The sequence below is a fragment of the Petromyzon marinus genome, chromosome 19, assembly GCF_048934315.1.
Source record: "Petromyzon marinus isolate PM22_M1 ecotype Great Lakes invasive population chromosome 19, UKy_Petmar_22M1.pri1.0, whole genome shotgun sequence".
Taxonomy (NCBI): Eukaryota; Metazoa; Chordata; class Hyperoartia; order Petromyzontiformes; family Petromyzontidae; genus Petromyzon; species Petromyzon marinus.
Genome location: NC_133685.1, coordinates 4,341,004 through 4,362,935, shown reverse-complemented (window position 1 = coordinate 4,362,935; position 21,932 = coordinate 4,341,004). Strand labels below are relative to the sequence as shown.

Genomic DNA, 21,932 nt, shown 5'->3' with positions numbered 1-21,932 from the left:
AAAGTATAAGAAAGGTAAACATAGCGTTTAAAACGAATCAAAGAAAACTACATTCATTTTATCTTACCAAGTAAAGCCCACCGAGGTGTTAACTTATTTTTCAGAAGCGACCTGACCACATATGATAGCTTTGATGCATTAGTGGAAGACGTCTTACAAATAAATGTAAATTATTATTATTAAGAAAGTGGCTTATGATGTGGACATTTACAGCAGCTGAATAATCTCTAACTGTAGGTGAACAGATATGTGTTGCTGATCAACTCAACAATAAAAAACTAGGGATAGAGCACTCTAGCTTTGTTACAAAATTCATTGCAATGATTTCATCTCCTCCATCATAACCATCAGCCATTCTCGACCAACTGCTGGTTGAAAGCCTCCCCAAGCAGTCGCCACCAGAGCATTTCTTGAGTCTGAGCATTTCTGTTCGGGCACTCTTGCGAGGCCAGTCCCGTCACGAATGTGCACCAATCACACGTAGAAGGTGAGCTGGTAAATCGTTCCCGGTCTTTGGGCCGGCGACCCCGAAACTGCGTTGGCAGTTCCGCACAAGGTTCGCAAGCGGGCAGTGGTGGAAATGGAGCGGAACGCCCCGGGACACTGTGGTGGGAGTGAAAATTTGAACACGACTACGTTCCGGAAGGAATCAAAATTTTTTTTGACTCACATACACCCCTAGACTAACAAAGAGACCCACCGACGCGTACAGAAACCCACAGACACGCTCAGAGAATCACAGATATACACAGATACCCACAGACACGCACTGAGACTCACAGATATACACAGATACCCACAGACACACAGAGTTTTGATTGTGGTGTGTTGATCTTTAAAGGTGTATTGAGAAATTTTGATTCTGCTACTGAAGCTCCTGCTGTTATGGAGTGACTCATGCAGCCAGCTATGGCTGCGGGGTTTGGTCGTACATGTTATGTATATCGTTTGTTGTTGGATTTGAATCACAGTTCCTATGATCACTGTTACATTGTTTTTGTGGCTTTATTTTGGTGATTTTGAGGACGGTTTGGTCTGTCCATGTTTGTTTGTTGTAGTACAGAGTTGGCCTGATAACTTTAATCTACATTGTCTTATGGTTGTTATTGTTTGACTTGCATCCCACTGGGATTTTTGCACACAGCGTTGAAATGCGGTATTTTTTTCTGGTAGACTTTGCTGTTTTTTCCAGGATTTTTCTGTTGCGTGTAGTCACTTTAAGATGTTTTTTGTTCATGTTGTATTGTTGTTGCGGTTGCACCCGAGTTAAGAGCCGCATGGCTCACAGGGTTATACCTAATAAATGAAAAAAATGATGACTCAGACACACAGAGACCCACAGACACACAGAGACCCACAGACACACAGAGACTCACAGACACAGAGAGACTCACAGACACACAGAGACCCACAGACACACAGAGACTCACAGACATACAGAGACTCACAGACACACAGAGACCCACAGACACACAGAGACTCACAGCCACACAGAGACCCACAGACGAAGCGAAGCTCCTCCTCAGATCTAGTGTACGGTCCAGATCTAGTGGTGGGGGGGGGGGAGGAGGGCGGAAGCATTTATGAATTTCCCCAATAATTTGTTCCCATTTCCATCCCTGCACGCGGCTAAAGCAGATCACCATTAGCTGGCACGGACCTCCAACGTCAACGACCCCCTCCACCCAAGTGAGCTGCGCCACGAGCTGACATCATCGCTCCGTCATCCTCTCGAATGCGTCTTCCTCCCTTTGGCTGCCACACACTCCCGTCGATATTCTCGAACACGTGCAGAGAGTTATTTGTATACTGACAAATGACAAAACTAAAATGTACGAACTGAAGACTTAAAACAGTGGTGGTGGTGGTGGAAGAGTAGGCCAGAACAATATCTTGAGAGGCTCTGTATAGCTCCCTGCGATTGGTGGCCCTTCTGCCAGCATTGGCACGAGCAGGCAATTGCAGGGCCGCGCCTTTCAATTTCTCGCAGTGTTTCAATAATGCACCTACCGTCATTTTACCGCACATTTATTGTAGAGTTTGCACTGTGCCACCTTGTGTGATACACTGGAGGTCGTGAGTTCGATCCCGACCCTGACCGCCTGCATATTTGGAGTTTGCGTGTCTCTCTCTCCCCGTGGTTGCGTGGATTTTCCTCCGTGACCTCCGGTCGGTTTTCCCCTCAACATTAACAAACGCGCGTCTCCAGTATTTGGCTGCTACAATTGTCCACACGATAAGCCACTTCCGTTGAGCTTTCATTTGTGGCCCGGTCGCTTCTGAGAAAGAGCGACACAGCTCAGTGAGCCTTACCTGGTAGAAAAATACCAAAATGGTTTGTGTCATGATAATCGGTTTTTACCCTTTTATCTGGCAACAAAACTGACACCCTATTATCATATTTTGCTACTGGCAAAGGAGGTCTCATGATGGTTTGTGTCATAGTTTAGTTGACTCTTCGATGCAGGATTCACGACTGCAACATTGCATGTCCTCATTTATTAGCGAATGGCACCCCCTAGCGGCGAAGATATGGCAATGCATCTTACGTAAAAACGTCCCTGCAGGGTGGGCTGGTAGGAACATTGGAATTTTTCACTTCGTTAAAGTATTGAAAGGGGACGGACGGACACATTAATCTATTGCAGGCTGGTACACTCAGTTTACAACTTCGTTCCTACCAGTATTAATGCATACATAGTAATCACAGATAATGAGTTTTATTTTGAGTTAGATCGCGTAAATATGAATGTGTCGTTAAACCCACCACAGCCAATAAGTAAGGTTTGTCACCAAAAGAAAACATGACACTTCGTTACTAGTACAGCACATCGATGTGTTGGAGAGCAAATCCACAACATTTAACACAGCAGTGTGCTGTACTAGAAATTAATTGGCATGTTCTATTTACGTGACAAACCTTACTAATTGGCTGTGTCGGGTGGTGGCGGGTTTAACGACACATTTATATATTTACGCGATCTAACCCCAAAAAAACTCTATTATGGATATTGGTCGCGAAAACCTACGTGTTACAGTAATCATAGAGTATACGCATTAAACAAATGTCCTTCCTGCATATGTCAGATGCATTGTCATATTTTTTATGACACACACATGGAAATGTAAAACTCTCCCGCAGTGTGTGACTGTTGTCACCCAGACCATGGAACATGTAACGACTCAAAGCCCTATTCACAAAAAATAGGCATCACAGCGATGTACTCTGCTACTCCTGACGAAATTATCCGACTCAACCACATCAATGTCAAATTATGGCAAGTAGCTCGACATCGTCAGCAGCCATCGAAGAAGAGACTCAGTATAACAGTTAAACCACGACTAGTACTATTCACTTAATTGCTTGGCCGTTAATTGCCCATGATTAAAGCTACCATTTTAGCACACAGGGCACGGTGGTTTACGAAAACCGTGGGTTTGATTAACGTTCGTGAAATTTTGGAAACGGTTTTCAAAACACATGAGTTCCAATCTTTCAACATAAATCTATTTAATTTCCTCTAAATGTTCTGGGGTTAATGGTGTTTGCAACAGTTGGTTGAGCAGTTTGCTACGCACCCGCCAAACTGAATTCGAGTGCCGTACATCAGCCTATTAATTGACTTTCCACACCAATATTATCAACACAGCGTTTGTTTCTGCCGTGTAGCCGTAACATAGCCGTGGATGTTGCATACGTGGAGAGACAAACGCGGGAAGGAGGCTTGATACCTGCTGTGTCTTGTGCGACTGTAACAGCCGTGATCTCGTCGTTTACACATTGGGCTTACAGCCAAGAGGGCCTACATCTTCTGGCAATGCGGTTGAAACATTTGGGCAGGTTTCTCAAATTCCCCTCGCATCTCTGTTGACCCAGCAGTACAACGTACAATTAATTGGTTATAATGTGCTGTCGTTCTTTGCCAGTGGTGCATACATAAAATACCACAACATTTTTTTAAAATAACACTGCCTTAAAAGGAAACATGTGTTATAGGCCACGTGTCCGGGCAATGGCTCAGGACTGCACCACTTAGTGGATTATGTAAATAATGCTTTGGTGGAACTCACTGTTACCGGGCTGCCATGTAAAAATTCAAAGCAAAATTGAATCGCAAGGGCGAAATACATTCAAATTAAACGAGTGTAAAATGGCTCTCATACAATTATCTACCCTACCTGCAAGGTTCATGAAATTAAAACAATTGAAAGTCCCTTTGATCCTTTTAAAGAGCCTCTCTCATCCTATGGAAATAATTGGTCACATAATTGCGTCACTAAATAGATTAAGTTACTGTAATGGTTATGCTGCTAAAATGTGTTCAGTTTGTTGACCTTCCCCTGCACCTCCGATTAGTACGGTTGGCTACGTAGGCACGAAAGAACTTCAACATGCATATTCTGTTGAACGAAAACTTGGTTACCCACAATGTTACGTGTTAGGAATATTTAATCATTTATCTTTAACATGAGCTTATTTCGTAATGTGTTTGATTATTGAAAGATCTGTCTTGTTACTCTATACCTACTAATAATAGGTAACATGCCAATTAAAAATTTTCATTAGGAAGCATTTTTATTCGATTTTAATCAGATCCCATGGTGTAAAGTGCAGACTAGAACTCATAATACCCAATCTCTGGCCTCGTGTGTTATAAAGGGTCTTTGCCCAAAACGTCCCCTAGTACCTTATACAGTATGATACTGTATATTATTGCTTTTAAAAATAAATTAAATGGCTACAAATAAAAAAATGTTAACCGTTCGGATAGCTAGGAAGCGAATAATCAAATATATATTTTGAAATGCATGCCTATACAGGTCACCATACTTGAATTGGGATTACCGTTGGCACGGCTATGTTAGTGCACACAATCGACAGGATGTACAAGTGTAATAAGATCATTGTTATAATTCAGTAGGCTCACATGACATTGACTTCTCCAAGACAGAGGTTCTCTGCAAGCCATCTGGCTACCATGAGAGATTCGTTCATGAGGCTATCCACATATACAAACACAGAGACAATTTCAACCGAGAAGATGGATTCTGGCTTAGCAATCATTGGAAGGATTTGATAAACCATTTCGGGTCTTAATTGATTGTTCACGCTTACAGTGGCTTTCAGACCGCATCCATTATTTTCGTCTCCCCCCTCCTCTTTTCCGAACATAGATGGACTCGTCCATCTGAAGAAACTGCCAAATCGCTCTCCGTGGTGCTAACGTTAAAAAACCGCCACTTTTTCAAAATTTATTGCTGTGGTTTTCACACCTGATGATGATTGCTTGTGTTTCAGTCGAAACGTCGTGAGAATTTTATAGTTTTATATTTTTTTATTTTTTTATTGTTTCCCTCCTACGTGACTTTACCGAAAGAACCAAGAATATAAGTGTAATAAGCTTGCATAATGTGCATGCATAACGTACGTTGATTACCATATAAACAATCAAACCGCCAATAGATACCCATTGTCATTTCTATGCATTCATTAATCCTCCCCAAACCATTTCGCGCAAGAAGTGTTCGCAAGTGACGTCATCACATCTACGCCTCTATTTAAGGAACGAAACAGGAGGATTTATCCACAAATCTGGCTGTCGCCTGATGAAGCTAGTTGTAATTACTGGCGAAACGTCGTACTCAGATTGTAAATGTTGTGGCTTGGCTCTCCAACACACCGGTTTTGCTGTACTCAAAACAAATCGGCATGTTCTGTTTATGTGACAAACCTTACTAATTGGCTGTGTCGAGTGGTGGCGGGTTTAACGACACATTTATATATTTCCGCGGTCTAACCCAAAAAGCCTGTATTATGAGACAGATGCCATCCAGGCATCCACCCTACGTCCTTCCTTGTGGAAGAGATACTTAAATGACACATTCGTCATCTGGCCACATGGCCTACCAGCTCTGGACCAATTCTTCAACCACATCAATTCCATACACCCAGCCATCAAATTCACCATGGAGGTGGAAAAGGATGGCAAGTTACCATTCTTGGATGTTTTAATCGAAAAGAGACCAGATGGCTCAATGGAACACTCTGTCTACAGGAAAGCCACCCATACGGATGCCTACCTAAAACCTGACTCCCACCACCATCCATCCCAGAAGAATTCCCTCATCAAAATTCTACACCATAGAGCTAGTTGTATTTCCGACCATCACCACCTAACCAGTGAACTGGAGCACGTACACCAAGCCCTCAAGAAGAATGGATATTCAGACTACACAATCCATAAAGCTATCACCCCAACCGTTGGGAAATAACCATCTGAGGACCCAATCAAAACCGTCACCTTGCCATACATAGCAGGGGTCACCAAAAATATTTCCAAAATCATGAGCAAACACAAGATCCAGGTTCGATTCAACACAGTACGTAAAATTCGTGAGCTGATCCCATCTGTGAAGGATGTGATCCCTGACATGTCTACAAACTAAGCTGTGTATGGGGCAGCAGTTACATTGGGGAAACTAAGCGACATGTCTTGGACCGGGTTCGTGAACACAAGGCAGATCTGAAACACGGTAGGACCAATACCTCAGCCGTGGGTGATCATTGTTTTAACGCTGTGGGCACACACTAAATTGATTTTGCCAAGACGAATGCCCATCTAACCACGCTACGGCAGAATTAGACACGGTTCGCTATCCCGGTCCGGACCACAAGCTGGGTCCAGGACTGCGTGGCTAGAGGCTTCTTCTCCCCGACGTGGATCTTCGAACACCAACACTGGAAGAACCCCGAGCTCCTCATGGAACTCTCGTTATACGCTCCCTGGCTGGGGATGGCTCCGCCCTTAGCCCCGCCCACCTTCCAGGCTACTCGGGCCCCTTCTCGAATGTTCCCGAGAGCTCTCCGGGACCACGTGACCGCCCCTCGGCCCTCGCCCACCGGTGGGCCCCCCTCCAGTACCGTCCGGTCACGTGACAGCAGGTCAGCCAGAGTACCATGCCCCAGCGTAACCGTGGCTGGCTGACGCTCGCTCTCGCTCCCTCACTGGGAGCCGGCACCCCACACTGCTCATGGTGCCCCCGAGCGCTAACCAGCGCTCACCCAACCACCGCTAGTGTTGGTACTGCAGCCTGCAACCCAGGCTGCCCGCAATGACATTACCAGGCCGTGACTTCGCAAGTCCCGGCACCACACAGTGACAAGTACAGTCACTACACATTGACATGCTAATCTCTCACAATACAATGGCCACCCCCACAGCTTCGTCATCGTGGGTATGGCTCAGCTCTCCGATCTTACATTTGCATGCAAATTTCATCTCTAGCCCCGCCCATTTACCTTTCGGCTACACCCATCTCAAACCTTAATAACATCCTGCCTTAGCAGCTCTCCCGCCACATATTTTTCCTGCCTCAGCAGCTCTTCCGCTATATTTTTGTTCACCTCATGACGATTGCTTGTGTTGCGATCGAAACGTCGTGATATTGTTATTATTTTTACTATCTACGTGGCTTTACCGAAAGACCCAAAGAATATGGGTGCACAGTCGACCGACAGGTCGACTGTGGTGGGGAAAAGCGTGGGCATTTGCCACATCTGGTCAGCGCAAAATGATTAGACCAAGCGCAGAGCGCCTTCGGCGGGATAGAATGAATCCGTGACAGAAGTTTCAGGGCTGCGCCTTTACCCACGTGGATACGAGACACGTGGCTCGTGTCGTCAACAACCACGAGCACGCGGTTCAGAATCCTCTGGAAGCATCAAAAGCTTCCGCAAAACCATCTTCCGGAAAAGGGTAGACACTTCCATAAGTTCCGAATTCCTGAACTTGTGGACGTTCTACCTTGTGGAAGTTCTACCTTGTGGAAGTTCTACCTTGTGGAAGTTCTACCCTCTGCCGGAAGACGCCTTCCGATCTTCCGCAACCTTCAAAAAACGTCTTACGGAAGAAGGAATTCCAAACTTCTGGATGTTTGAATTTGGAATTACTTCTGTAATTTCTGCTTTCTGGAAGTTCGGAATTCCTTCTGGAAGTTCCAAATTCCTCCTGGAGGTTCGGAATTCCTTCTGGAAGCTCTAACCTTCTTCCGGAAGACCTCTTCCGATCCCCCAGAAGTTTCAGTTAAACTATCTTCCGGAAGAAGGCATACCAAACTTCTGGAAGTTCTACCTTCTGGAAGTTCCACCCTGCTTCCGGAAGACATCTTCCGTTCTTCCGGAAAGGTTTTACGCAAAAAAAAACAATCTTCCGGAAGCAGTAACTGCGATCTTCTGGAAGTTATTTTCTGTCTTCCGGAAGAAACAGATCTCCCATAACCGCACACAACACAACCGGTGCTCTTAAACCCGATTGGCCGGTCCCTGTGATGACGTAATAGGCCAAGCGGGCGGTGACGTCATTTGTCTTCAACACGCAGCGCGGCGTTGCCGCTTCGACCGCAGCGACAACAGGCGTCGTCGTCTTAGTTTGAGTGTTTATTATTATTGGTGTGATTAGCGCGTGTCGGGTGTTTAATCTTTAATAGCCGCCGACTTGCCGCGATTGTCGGCGGCGGGAGCAGCCGCGGTTGTATAAAGTCCACAAGTTGCCGCACGCTGCTGTGTGAGTATAACGCGCGCGCGCGCGCACATTGAATACATTGGTTCAAAGATAGCGGAGTTTGACTAGAGTTATTACATTGCACAATTAGCGACATGGAACTCGGCACGTTCGGCAATGGTAACGTCGTGTCAGTGTGTGTGTGTGAGCGCGCGGCAAGGAAAATAAAGCGAGGGTGTAAACAGGCGACGTTTCGAGCAATAGCCCTTGTGCAAGCGTGGAGAAATACGTATACACTGTACACGCTGTCGTATGTAGAGCCGAGTGTTTGTCAATCCACGTGGAGGGCTATTTGGCCATACTTCACCACGCTGGTCAGTGCCTGGTATGGCGGAGGAGGATAGAACGATTTTATTTTATTTCACATGGCCCTCTGCAACCCAGGCTACGTTAGAAACTAGCGCTCCGCGTGTTTATTTTGGTTATTTGTTTTGGCCTAGGTTTAGAAGAAAGAAAGAAAAACATGTTTTGGGGGAAATAAATGACCACGGTGTTCGGGGGGGGGGGGGGTTACGCCATAGCGGCCTGGTTACAACAACATCAACAACAACGTAACAATCCAACAGCAACTGGCCAAGTGGGTCCGTACGGTTTTTGGATTGGGCCAACGTGGTGGTTTTCTACCGAAATTCTTCGTCGTTCACGTCGCCCAAACGTCAATTGCGTTCACCCGTTTTCCTTTGCCAGTACTGAAGCGGTCGTGACCATTCCGCATTTCTGTGACGGGACCAGGTATACAATAATGCGGTAGGGCAGGCCAACTGCTGCAGTGTTCGCCACGACGTGGTTCCATCCTTGGCTGTGTGTTGGTATTGACCCTGGGAGAGAGATTGTTGATGAGCACAGTATATGATGATGATGTTTATTGTGATGGGGGTTTTTTTTAAACTAATTTATTTAAAACGGCTTTTTTCCGTTTAGTGTATTGTCCTCCCCTCCGCACCTCCCGATTCGTACGCACGGTGCGAAAGAAGTTCCAACACGCACAGTGGTTTTTTTTGGGATCTCAATGTACGCAGACGCAAATTTCATCCGAACTCTGTCGCCTTGCCCATTTCCCAGCAAGGCACGCAGAGGAGGAAAACTTATTTTAATTTCAGTCGCACGCTGAGAACCCGGATTTCGCTTCCCCAGTCTATTTAAGAACACTCCCTGAGCACCTTGGCATTACCCGCGAGCGAACAAAACTGACCAAACCGGACGGGCGGAAAGGGCCATCCATGTGCTTACCAGTGAAGTTCATGCCAAAAAAAAACACCCGGAGCCTGTGGGTGGTGCAGTAGTTGGTAAACGTTGCGTCTGTTGTCATTTGAGCTGGGTCGATTAAGTCAACCGTAAATCGTAAATGACTATTTTTGTAGATGTTTACGCAAATTTTTTTTATCCACGGCCAGAAACCCCAGAGGGGTCACATCAATCGTGACGCCGATTCGAATGACGTCTACCAAGCACTGTCTATCACCTCCCGTCCAGCGGCACACATGGGAACAGGGGTGAGACTTATTTTTCGTGTGACATCCAATAATTTAAGTAATCAAACAGTTAATTAAATAATCGTATAGGCCAGCCCTGGTGTTAATGACACATGTAAGTTATAACATGATTAATGCGTTTTTTTTTCTTATTTTACTATTGTTATTCTGTTGTACATAGTATTTTATTATACGTTTATATTTGTATGTTTATTCTGTCATGGCCTAGCCGGAGCACAGTTCCTCTTTGTTGGAGACGAAATACGTTCGAATCCAGAAGCTGCTATGGCTATTACTGGGTGCTTTCACTGTAAAACTACGCACAGCCTACTCACAGCGGACGTGAAAGATCGTCATTCGCAAGAGTAGACTATTTGTGTGTGGGTGTCATGGTCCAAAACGTGCCAAATTTGAAAAATTACCCATAAATTATTCAGTTGGAATTAAACATGTAAATCATCACCCCCTTAATGCCAAAAACTTGGCAAAGCCCTGCTGAAAAGGGCACGTGACTCAGAGAGGCTCTCCTAAGTAAAGCAACATAATAATAAAAATATTTTCCCCGATTGTGCTGGTTGAATCTTGGACCCACACCAATAGGACTAACATCAGCCTCCTCTCTTATTTTGTTTTACCATGCCACCAAACCACGCCATCAGCTCTGCCGCACATCGTAGCGTTAAGTCACAGACCTCGCCAGCCTAGAAATATTCCCCGGCCTCTTGAGAGGGGCCGACCAGTAAGCCACAAGTGTGATCTGGTGGGACAATTAAACACAAACGGGCACTGCCCCAATCATTCCATGGGTCACAGCAAAAATTGGTACCACCAGAGGTAGCAATTTTAGTCTTACCAAATTTATGTATGTAGCTAATAAGAGCGACTAATTTGATAACCTCATTTGGCGTATGGTTATTACGTAATTTACTGTTGCTGGGCCACAAAGAAATTGGAACCGCTAAAGTTCTGCCACCTCTGTGTTACCGACAAGTGAAATATCTGGCCTGGGCCTAATGGACTCTGCCTCATATGGTCCTTTGGAGGGAAGGGTAAAGGAAGATACTTGCTCACGCCACTGCGGTAAGCTTCACAGCCTCTATAGAGAGTGTTGGCCTACTCTTCCATCTTGGGAGAGGTGGAGTAGCCACATTTTATGCCACCACAGGCAACATGCCCATTGACTGGTGTACCCATTTATGCTGTGTGGCGGACAGGCGGGTGGGGGGATTTAAGGAACGCGACTTATCACTTCAACGTCCATACCGGGCTATGGAAGCCGGCGACCACTGGATTGGAAGTCTCTTGTGCTAAACATTACACCACGGCAACATCCTAAGTAGAGTCATTTCTGTGAATATTTTATGAAGGCCAGTCGGTCAAAATCTTAATTCCTGAGGGATTTGAAAAAAAAAAATTGTTTACATGTTAAATGATTCGTGTATAATGCATATGACCAAATCGCTTGCAATTTTCCTGATCTTGTCACATTTCAGAAGCTATGCTTGCACATGGATAGTGTTTTGGATTGGTAATCACAATTTCCGCTAGGTTGTTATAGGCGGCTGCTGGGTGGTGAGTATGGACAGTAGAGAGCATTCTAGTCAAATCCATGATTGTCCTGTGTTTCTATGTTCCCACATCTATGATTCCCGTCTTCACCAGGCCACCCCTGTGACTCATAGCGAGGAGAGGGTCCTCATCCAGCAGTGGATTGATAAAAGGGCCGTACACATGTGGGTTCATTGTTTGTATGGTCTTATTACAGTAATGTATATGTGAACCATTTACTAGATTGTCATACTCATCCAAGCAAATTAACACCAGCTGGCTGAGAGTTTAACATCTCCAATATATATGTGTTCGACACTATCTAAATATGCGCTTGACACAGTGCGGAATTTATATGCAGAGTAGTTGGGGGCATTTGCAGTACACCGCTAGACATTGTTGATGCTGGTGTTTGGTGCAAGATTGCATTGCAGGATCGTCGATGGCAACCAGCTGTGGGAGGCCTTCATCCAGCAGTGGATATATCATGATCATTTAAACTTCAATACAGCCAAAAATGGTGAAGGGTGGCAAATCAGATCATGCACTGTGCTCTGAACTGGGCAACGTGAGTTTTATTCGCAGCCACGGCTAAAATCAGTGGCGAGTGGTATCTGAACTGGTCCAGCACAAGCCCGCTTTCCCCCCCGTCATCAACCTGTACTGACAAGCATGGTAAAGTACGGTAAATAAGTTCCCAAGACGGACGCAACGTGAGGGCCCTTCATCCATAATAAAGGTCTTGTGTACCAACGAGAAAAAGCAGTTTCCATTGCACGTAATTATCTGACGTTATCTACAAATGTAGCAGTCGTTCTCCCTTCTCTTTCACCAACCACACATTGACTGGTGAAGTATGGTCAAACAACACTCATTACTCTTAAAACTGCATGGGGAGGCCTACTTCCAACAATGTATTGACAAAGACCTTAAAATTAACAATACAACAAAAAATTCAAGTGCAATAAAAACATACAATCGGCAAACATTTTGGCAGGGATATTTTTGATGATGGAGATTGTCGCGTAATTATCAAACTTAGATTTGATACCGAATGCAAATCATTCATGCACATTACTATAAAGGTGTTTCTACGTTATTATTAACCCAACCAAGTTAATTTATTTAATTCTAGATGTGCATTTTAAGTTATTTCACTTTGATATTTCGCTTGAAACCGAGAAATTAATTGGGACAAGAAGCACCCGGGAAAGGCATTGGGTGTTAAAAGGCACCTCTGTTAAGCCACAGAAACTTCGTAATTGTGGATGTTTATTATTTGCTAGCACGCCTGAAATGCTTGCGGCCCTGACCTCTGCACACGTGTGTGACATTTATTATCGAGTTACTCATTTCCCCTTGTGTTGTGCGTTTGTTTGCAGGTGCCGTGACATCCTCGCATAAAAGCCCTTCTGCGTCGTCTGCGACTCTGTGGTGAGGCAATCGGTTACTGTAATTTTCCAAGGAACTCAAATCAATGTCCACGATGGACACGGCAGCTCACCGTCAGATTACCGCCTACTGCCCCCACCTCACTCTCGACCCTGACAGTTGCGCCGCCGCAGCAAGCTATCATCAGATAACGTGCCCGCAAAGCAAGGCAGTCTTCCAGTAACATTTGAGAGCAGGAGGCGTGCGAGCGGGGTGCATATGTTCAGTAGCGTTGGCTGCATTGGTAACTGCTTGTAAAAAAATATATATAAAGTGCGGCCCAGTGTTTGCTGACACCACTGCTGGAGGAGTGGCCTCCACTGGAGGGAGCTCTGGATACCTCATCTCGAGGATATGTTTTAAGATACTTTCCACACTAGCCAGACATCTTACAAGAGGTGGGAAAACCCACATTTTTCCCCGTTACAGGCAAATCTGCCTATCGACTAACTCTGGCGTATCCATGCATACTGCTGGGTGGACAGGCGGGCGGCGGGGGGGGATTTTAAGAAACTCGCCCATTGTTTCAGCTGCTGCGCCAGGTGATCGAACCGGCCGACCTCTGAATTTAAACTTCGGCATGCTAACAATTACACCATGGCAGGACTGCTTGTAATAATTAGTAAATGCATGGGTCGCCTGTGTCGCATGTAAACAAAATTGGGTTTCCAATAGTGTTTTTCCTCTTTTTTTTAATCGCTCAGGAAACCTGCAAGATGCAATCTTGTGTATGTAACCACTAAAGATGTCATCTTGTAAGTATTGACTCAAGCTGTTTATCGACAGCTGAAGCTTGGGAAATTGTTGCTTGTCAAAGCCGTTGTCGGTTAGTCAAGATATTTGTAAAGAATGACCTCCCCTGCCACTTACCAAACTTTTTCAGTCCTGTTTATCGATGGCCTTCACAGATTCCGTTTGCAAGCTATTTTCTAAAAACTAAATCGACACGTAACACGCTCCGCAACCAGGCCTGCACTGCCCCCACCCATCATCGTTACCCAACACCCCTCATCCATTCCCACCTCTTCAGGAAGGCAAGCAGGAAAGGAAGGGGGAAGTGAGGTGCCATGGCAATGCAATGGAGGCTGGGTTCCCATCGCACTGGCCTGGTGCTTGTCGGCATGGGCCTCATTTGGATGCTGCTCCTGCTGCTGGTGACGCTGAGGCAACACGGCGGCGCCAGGCAGTCGAGCACGGCGCAGCTGCGCGAGCAGATCCTGCGGCTGAGCCGCGAGTACGTGCACCGATTGACGCTGGAAAAGGACGACGTGTTTGCGGGGACATCTGGGCACGGTGTGTGGCGACCTGGGATGTACAAAAAAAAAAGCAGAAACTACACGCAAACGCTTGGCTGTCGGCGGTAACAGCGCAGTTCTAAATCCATTTAAAAATTCTAGTTCAGACGCTTTGAAAGGTATTTTTTTTATTGGCATTGGTCAAATAGGGCTACGTTTGAATGCTGTGAAGGTGGAATTTATGTATGCAAAAAAAGGTCTCCCTTGAAAATAATGTTTCTTGCATCATTAGGTTCTTGTACATGTACACAGCTCTTTTGTCAATCTACTGCCAGATTGTGGAGGTTTAACAATGCTAGTCGGTGCACGTTAGTAAAGGCATGTTACAGACATTGGGGCATGGTAAATGACAATGGATTTTTCTGCACAGGCTTACGCTGACAACGTAACCCTGCACCAACCCACAGAACCTGTTTTATGCATGGCGGTCACTCATCCGAGGCACTCTCCAGGCTTAATTCTGCTTAGCTTCCATGATCTAATGAGGTCGGGCACATTCTGGATGATTTGGCCACATCCTTGGATTCTTACCCAATTAAAATAAGGTCCATGTTAAAAAGGTTATTTTAATTATTACTTAACGAAACTGCAATGTTTCCATACAGAGGGTGGCATAAGCCGAAGTATTAAAAATACAATAACCTTGGCAAATTGTGCAATGTGAGCGGTCATTTTTTGTGGCTGACGTGTAGCGAATCCTGGCATATTGCTGAAAATTACTGAAATTCCATTTTTATCACAATAGTTATAAATGTATCATTAGTCGTGGTCAATCCACTGCTGGATGAAGGCCTCCCCACCATCCTGCGATGCGTTATCGTTTGGGGGGGGATTTTAACGTTCGATATATTGTTTTGAACAGCAGTTAATTGAAGAGTTAATGGGTAAAAGATGCATTTATATGCATACTTTCCATAATTATGTTATTGGCTCTAATCTAGCTATAATTACATACAATGAAGACTTACAATTGGGAGTGGCTCGCAATCAGGTTGCGAGTTCAAATCCTGTTTGGGGATTAACTCGGGCCATCATCGTTCTGGGATCAACGTGGCTTTTGCGAGTTTCAATACAACCCACGCAGTACTTCACGCAAAAAGTATCTACACACATTTTTTTTTTCAAATTCAACTGCAGAACCGTGCCGTGCTTGTGCAAAAACAACAAGTTGTTTGCTTTAACTCAATTGGCGGTTGTTGTTTTTTGCCTTGATAAATAACATCTGTACAACGGAGCTAAATTAAACAAAATATAATGAAAACCTTTTTTAAATGACATGAACCTTATGGCGGGAACCCGGTGTCCCAAATAAACGGGGGGGGGGGGGGGGGAAAGAAAAAGAAATCGTTATTTATTTATTTTTGGCGACTCCATCCCACCGCGCACACAAACGCTGCAACCCACCTGGCGCGGATCATTATGTTGTCATGTCCAAGCGCAGAGAGCACGAATGCGCAGAAGCAAAACTTTGATTAGCGGATCGTGTAGAGCTCGTCGAGAGGAATAGATTGCCGTATCGTTTGCCTTCAGCGGACATAAAATGATGTCGCAACGCAGTTACAGCCCCGGGGGCTTATGGGACCCCAGGGTCCCGCCATAAGGTGTATATATAGGACTCGGGAAAGCTTAGCTCTCACTCATTTTGAGTTTCTTCCTGGATCAGCATGTTTGGCCAGTTCTATTCATGCATGCGAGGGGGCCGGTAACACTGCAACAACTTTCCAAAAATACATTGCTCTGCTGTCATCCTACCACTATCTCGCAGCCCAAGTGCACAACACTTGGTATATTCCCATGCAGTTCCCCCATCCGAGTACTAACCCACGCTCAACTCGGCTTCCGAGATCTGACGATAACCAGACTTGTTTACGGCGATTGGGTTAATTTAGTCATTGACTTGAGCGGAAAATGATGTTTTCTCGTGTGTAAAAAATAATTTGTCGGAAGCAATAATTTTCTCTGTACCATTTGTCGCAACAGACCTAAAGAGCACCATTGCGGTGCTGATGGAAAACATTTTGAGTAAGGTCGTGGAGCTGGAGAATGACGTCGACAGACTCTACAATTGCACGAGGTTAAAAAGAGACCAGGAGCGTGACCGACGGGATTCTTCACACGAAATAGAGAAAGGAAATGGATGAGAGCCGAAAATGAATAATCACAACTTCTGCGACGGCGCTTGAAGGCTCGCTAAATGCACCACCTGCAGAATTGAAAGCCAAGGAGAAATCATCCAGCGTAAATGATATTAACAGTTTAACTCAAAGCTGTGACCTGGTTATGGTTGACTTAGGTTTTTAAAAACTTCAAGCAAATCATGAATCACATATAATCAAGTGGAACTGCAGCACAGTCACAAAGAAACTATTCTTATGCTGTTTGTTTACCCAGGAAAGACTCGCAGAGTCTCACGATTCGCTCAGGAGGGTCGTTCTGCCGAGTCTTCGCAGTTGAGGGCGATGATTGCCATGCTTATTCCAAAAGAGTTTTCAGTGCTTCGTGTTTTTTGGCAAGGAAAGTTGGACGATATCATCAGCACCTTTGGCCTTTACTACTTTAATAATGAAGACAATAATTATTGTTTGTACGATTTGCTGGTTCCACGAAGTAGTGAAAATTGGTCTTAACGTGAAGATGGCAACAGTAGGCATATGGCATGCTGTTAATAAGTACGATTCTAAAATCCATGAGAATCATGTCGTTCTCTTCCTAAATATCGTTCTGTCGCAATTGTTGCTAATTTTATTTTAATTAAATATAAAATGTTCTCATGTAAATGTATAAAATTATTAACTCAATTATGTAAATGCACAGCTATTATCCATTAAATTACCACTTTGTCAAATGTTTTAGAGCAATTTCACAACTTGGCGATTATATGAATTCATCATTTTCATAGTTATTGTAATTATTTATTTCTCGTGCGACTGACGAAGTGCACGTTTTACGTATTATATATTGTAAAGTTGCAAATAGGAGACTTATGGCAGGATTGAGTGAACTGCAGTTGCAGAAAAATATAAGCACTGTAATCTTCGTACTGGAAGTACAGCAAAAACACAAATGAAATCAAACAATACCATTGCAAAGTACAATTTGCAAAGTTATGGAAAACTAATATCGCTACGATACCTTGTTGAAATGTAAGATCATATGTGAAAAATCATTGTGCGGCACGCCTGCTTAGCAAACATACAAAAGGCACATAGGGGGCATGATTGTACCTCAGTATTGAAATATAGCCTTTTGCCCATCCAAGAGCGGGTGTATTGCAGTTAATCTAAAACTTGCAAGCGAAAATCAGACTGCAAGGTGATATTCATTGCATTAATGCGTGTGCAATTTGTAAGGGCGCGTTGACACAGACCTATTTCATTTAAAGGTTATAAACCCTTGTTCATCCTGACGTCCTTACTTTGATGTCTCAACAGCGTTACAGAGATCACGTGACGTGAGGGTTCTGACTTTGTAGTGAGGGTTGTCAGTTGACGCCGAGGAGGGCGGAGGAGGCGCCTCGGCCCCCCATGTGGAGTGACGTCACCCGCTAATTATGAATAGGGGGGTTGGGGGTGTGTGTCCATTTGGAGGACGTCACTTGCTCATGATTATTAATGGCTGTTCGATGTGGAATGACGTCACTTGCGCATTATTCGTGCGGGGGGGGGGGAGTACTCCATATTGAGTGACGTCACCCACTCATGATTATTGAGGGATGGGGGGTGTTCATTTGGAGAACGTCACCTCATGAATATTAATGAGGGGGGCTGGTCAATGTGGAGTGACGTCACGAGCGTTAAGGACATTCCTGGGTGATTATAGCAGGTATATTCCGTTTGCTACAGATCATTTGATGCAAGCTATATTTTTCAGCATGCTTTTCCTCGAATTTACCATAACGTTTAGTTTTGCCGAGTTGGACGGTGAATTGCCACCTTAAATGTAATTTTAAAATAAATAATATATATCTTGATTAATAATCATGAAATAATTTACATCACTAAGCCAGTCCACTGCTGGATGCTGTTCTTCGCATATCACACCGATCATGGGGGTTGTTTGAACATACTTCACCATACTGGTCCTGGCAGCCCAGGACGAGTTCAGATACCACTCGTCCACCGATATCCATGGCTAAGAATCGAACTCAGCTCGTTGGGTTAATGGCGCAGAGCGCTAACCACCGCACCAGTTCCACCCCTATCTCTTGAATAATTATCCTAAAATTAAATCAATCGGAAACACAACCACACAGTAAATATCAATCAGCAAGTGCCAAAGAAAGTGTTTATTTTTTTCATGTATGAAGAAAATTAAAATGTCAATGTTTGGAGGAAAAAAGTTATTCTATTAAAATCTATTGTCAAAATAAATTGCAGTTGACAACCCAGTGTTTTTGGTTCATTAATACTCTGTGGCAGAGAAGGGTATGAGGGTAGTGTTAAATGGAAGTGATGTCTCGTACGTGTGAATAACTTATTATTTTGCACCGTACGCAGCCAACTGTACTAATCGGAGGTGCGGGGGAAAGGCCAACTGCTGTGTGAAAACATTTGAATGAATCGGAGGGTAACAGAACATGATTTGGTTTTATTAAAGTCATATCAATGTTTAGTCCCACTTACAAGTCGATGTAGTTTTGCATTTTAACAACATGCTGGTTTTCACACAATGACAACTTAATTAACAAATTAAGTAACGTTTTTTTATATTTGGAAGAAACGTATTGTAAAGCACCAGTTTTCGTTGCCAAGTGATAAATAGCAAGAATCTCAGGGCAGATTAAGTCTCGAAGAAGGGCTTTTGTTCATGGGATGCGGGCGACTTGTTTTCCAACACGGCACCCTTCGCAGTCCAAACTTGCCATCTCAGTCCACGACCAGGGAGGCATTCACAGAGGGGAAATGCTCAAAAAAGGCCTGCAGCACAAAAAAAACAATGGATTACACACACACAGCAGAACTTAAATTTGCAGCACTTCAAAGGTTTGTTCAAGCCACTGCAGGCTTTCGAAAGGTCTCTTCGAGGGCCCCTCTCAAAGGTACTTAGGCCTACTCTTTCATGCTGGCCAGATATCCTGGAAGGTCGTGAAAATACCCACACTTTGCCCAACCACAAGCAAGCTACCGATCGACTAACTGATGCACCCATTTATACTAAACGATTATGATTCTACCCGCTGGGTGGACGGGTGGGTGGGATTTTAAGAAACCTTTTGATTGAAAGTTCCCGTGACGACCTTTGGATTTCAAGTTCCAGTGTGCTAACCATGACATCACGGCAGCATCCTTAATCTGCAGTATACCTTTTTTTCTGCTTGTTCCAAATTTTATTTCGACATCACTGTCACGAGACCAAGAATCCAAGATAAACTTTAACTGAGCAGTGTAAACCTGTATACGAGAATGATCTGCAGAAAGAACAATTCACAGATTGCCTTTAGAGATAATGGCAAATTTGATTTTTTTTTTTATCCACACTGGCACAACTGTCCCAAATGCCGTAGTCAGAAAAGTGTTGCACAACATTCAAAAGAGATACATTTTGTCATCAGCCAAAACGTATCCAAATTAATGAAAAAAACTGGTCCAACGGTGACCAAACTGAGATCAACTCGCTACACTTACAAACTCCATAGAAATCACAGGTCAGGTTCATTCGTTCATTTCTCAGTCCGCTTGTCCTGGTGAGGGTCGCGGCAGCAGCGTGTTGAGAAGGGCGGTCCAGCCCTCCTTTTCCCTGGTGACGGACTCTTCCTGGGGAATTTCCTGGCCAGCCGAGCTACATAGTCCCACCAGCGTGTCCTGGGCAGGCCCTGGGGTCTTTGCCCAGTAAGGTGCCAGTGCAAATTTGAAACTGATTGTGACCAATGCCAGCTCTGTGCTCTTGACCTCTGAACCACCCACGTGGCCCAACTCTGGTACTCTTAAAAGATGCATTTTAATTATTACAACAAATATAACGCCTACACAAACGTTTGCAGTTTATACCTAACGACAATTGGCGGCGATTTCACAATTCCAATTTCATCACGAATATATATAAAAGTATTGCCGAGTCATAACTTTCTCGTGAGGGCCCTGTATTGGGATCTTTTCATTATGGTCAAGTGGGAGTGCGACACGACTTGCCGATCACCTCGTGGCCATGAAAAAAAAGTTCCTCCACTTGCTTAAAGCCAAAATCTGCAAAGCTCTAGGACTGCAAGTACAGTTACCACCTGTTCTAGTTTTTTTTTCCCCATGATCGTCCTCTTTTTTCTTCAACGGTTTTAACTTAACTTGACTCCTATGTTTGTCGTGGTCTAATTTTGTAATAAAAATGTAGTCTACTTCCTGTTGTCCAATCTAGTTATTTACTTTTTAGTGCACTTTAAAATAAAACCGTTGTTTAAAAAAAAAAAACTTGTTTCAACGAGTTTATTTTTCAAGTAGCTGCTTGTCCTGGGAAATCTAAGAGCCTCCCCAGGACATTTAAAGTCCCTGTGTTTAGAGCACACTCGGATGCCATTCTCCCCTCTTCCGGCGTGATCCACCTTTTCCGATATTCCTCCCACGACATGTTATTTGTCGTTGTTGCCGCCTCAAGAGGTTGCCACCCGCGTGCGCTCGCGCACCAGGCACAAGAGGTGGCAACCGTGCACGCGAGCCCAGGCAGGCGAGCGCGTGTCGCGTGTTGCGTGCGTACGTGGAACAGCTGGATGCTGAGCAGCACGTCCGAGGTGCTGCACATCTCGCGTATGGAGTGCATGGAGAGCTGCGGCGCCCCAATGTCGAGCACGCGCATGCCCAAACGAGCGGACAGGATGGGTCCGATGGTGCTGCCACACGGGCTGTCGTTTTTCACCATCACATCCTGCGTACACTCGCGCACCAGGCACGCGCACACGTGGTGGGGCACGGATTCAGCCGGTGACGTTAACGCTGTCCCCCAACGACGCTAATGAAAATGCCGTAACGTAGCTAAAGGTCAGCGGTATACTTCGCTGTACAGCAGGGGAAACCCTACAGCCTGCGGGGCGGGTACGACCCCGCGACATTTCATACGGCTTGTGGTCGTGTGAGCCTTATTACACGAGGCCTGTCGTGAGAGGCCGATCGTGAAATGGCCTTAAAACTATCGGCGCGGGCATCTCTGCGGCACTAATCAGGTACTATGGGGGAATATTTTCGAGCTGCCAACGCCATTTATCATTTTAGCGCAGCCAGTAAAGTTTGGCGTTATTTTGTTCTCGACGGATAATGCTCAGCTTTGTGTTCGTGTGTATGCTTGCCCGCCAAAGGTACTTGAAAAGTCTGTTTTGGCCCACGGTTGCCCACCCCCTGCCGTGTGACCTCCCACAGTCATTGAGTAAACGACGATGGTTCTGAGAACAAACACCGTGCGGCCTAATGACGGGAGCAACAGATGCACACGCGCTACAAAACAATTAGGATTGACGGAGCGTATAAATGCGACTGCCTTCTCAATACACTGTAGCGCACACGGAGAGAACCATTCCATGTAGAGTAGGGGGGGGCGCTGGCGGGAGCTGAAGCCCCCCTACCTCCCACTGCTGAAGACTCAGCCCCCGCCCCCCCCCTTTCTAAATTCTTATAGGGAAATGAGACGTTGGTTACAATATTTAA

The 21,932-nt window shown here is 45.0% G+C and overlaps 2 protein-coding genes across 6 annotated transcripts in view; one reads left to right on the top strand and one right to left on the bottom strand.

Moving 5' to 3' along the window:
- The first annotated feature begins 8,331 nt into the window (after positions 1 to 8,331).
- Positions 8,332 to 18,690, top strand: CCDC126 (coiled-coil domain containing 126). Of its 4 annotated transcripts, XM_076067962.1 has the most exons (6): positions 8,332 to 8,564; positions 9,956 to 10,054; positions 11,696 to 11,766; positions 12,964 to 13,015; positions 14,043 to 14,305; positions 16,288 to 18,690. In XM_076067962.1, the coding sequence occupies exons 5-6, from the start codon at positions 14,080 to 14,082 to the stop codon at positions 16,446 to 16,448; spliced, it is 387 nt and encodes a 128-aa protein (XP_075924077.1). In that variant the 5' UTR covers positions 8,332 to 8,564; positions 9,956 to 10,054; positions 11,696 to 11,766; positions 12,964 to 13,015; positions 14,043 to 14,079; the 3' UTR covers positions 16,449 to 18,690. The 4 variants fall into 4 exon arrangements, with proteins under 4 accessions (XP_075924077.1, XP_075924076.1, XP_032812833.2 ...); XM_076067961.1 differs by lacking the exon at positions 11,696 to 11,766; XM_032956942.2 differs by lacking the exons at positions 9,956 to 10,054; positions 11,696 to 11,766.
- DNPEP (aspartyl aminopeptidase) overlaps positions 18,573 to 21,932 on the bottom strand; it is a 30,544-nt gene continuing 27,184 nt past the window's right edge. For both annotated transcript variants that reach the window (XM_076067958.1, XM_032956938.2), the window contains 2 exons: positions 20,992 to 21,159; positions 18,573 to 19,223 (listed from right to left, as the gene is read on the bottom strand). In XM_076067958.1, coding sequence (XP_075924073.1) covers positions 19,173 to 19,223; positions 20,992 to 21,159 — 219 coding nt within the window. In that variant the 3' untranslated portion in view covers positions 18,573 to 19,172. The remainder of the gene's footprint in view (positions 19,224 to 20,991; positions 21,160 to 21,932) is intronic.

Bases quoted from the DNA above. Each gene is read 5' to 3' on its own strand.
- CCDC126 (XM_032956942.2), top strand. From the start codon at position 14,080: ATGGCAATGCAATGGAGGCTGGGTTCCCATCGCACTGGCCTGGTGCTT. The intron at 14,306-16,287 runs GTGTGTGGCGAC...TTGTCGCAACAG, and splicing joins TGCGGGGACATCTGGGCACG to ACCTAAAGAGCACCATTGCG.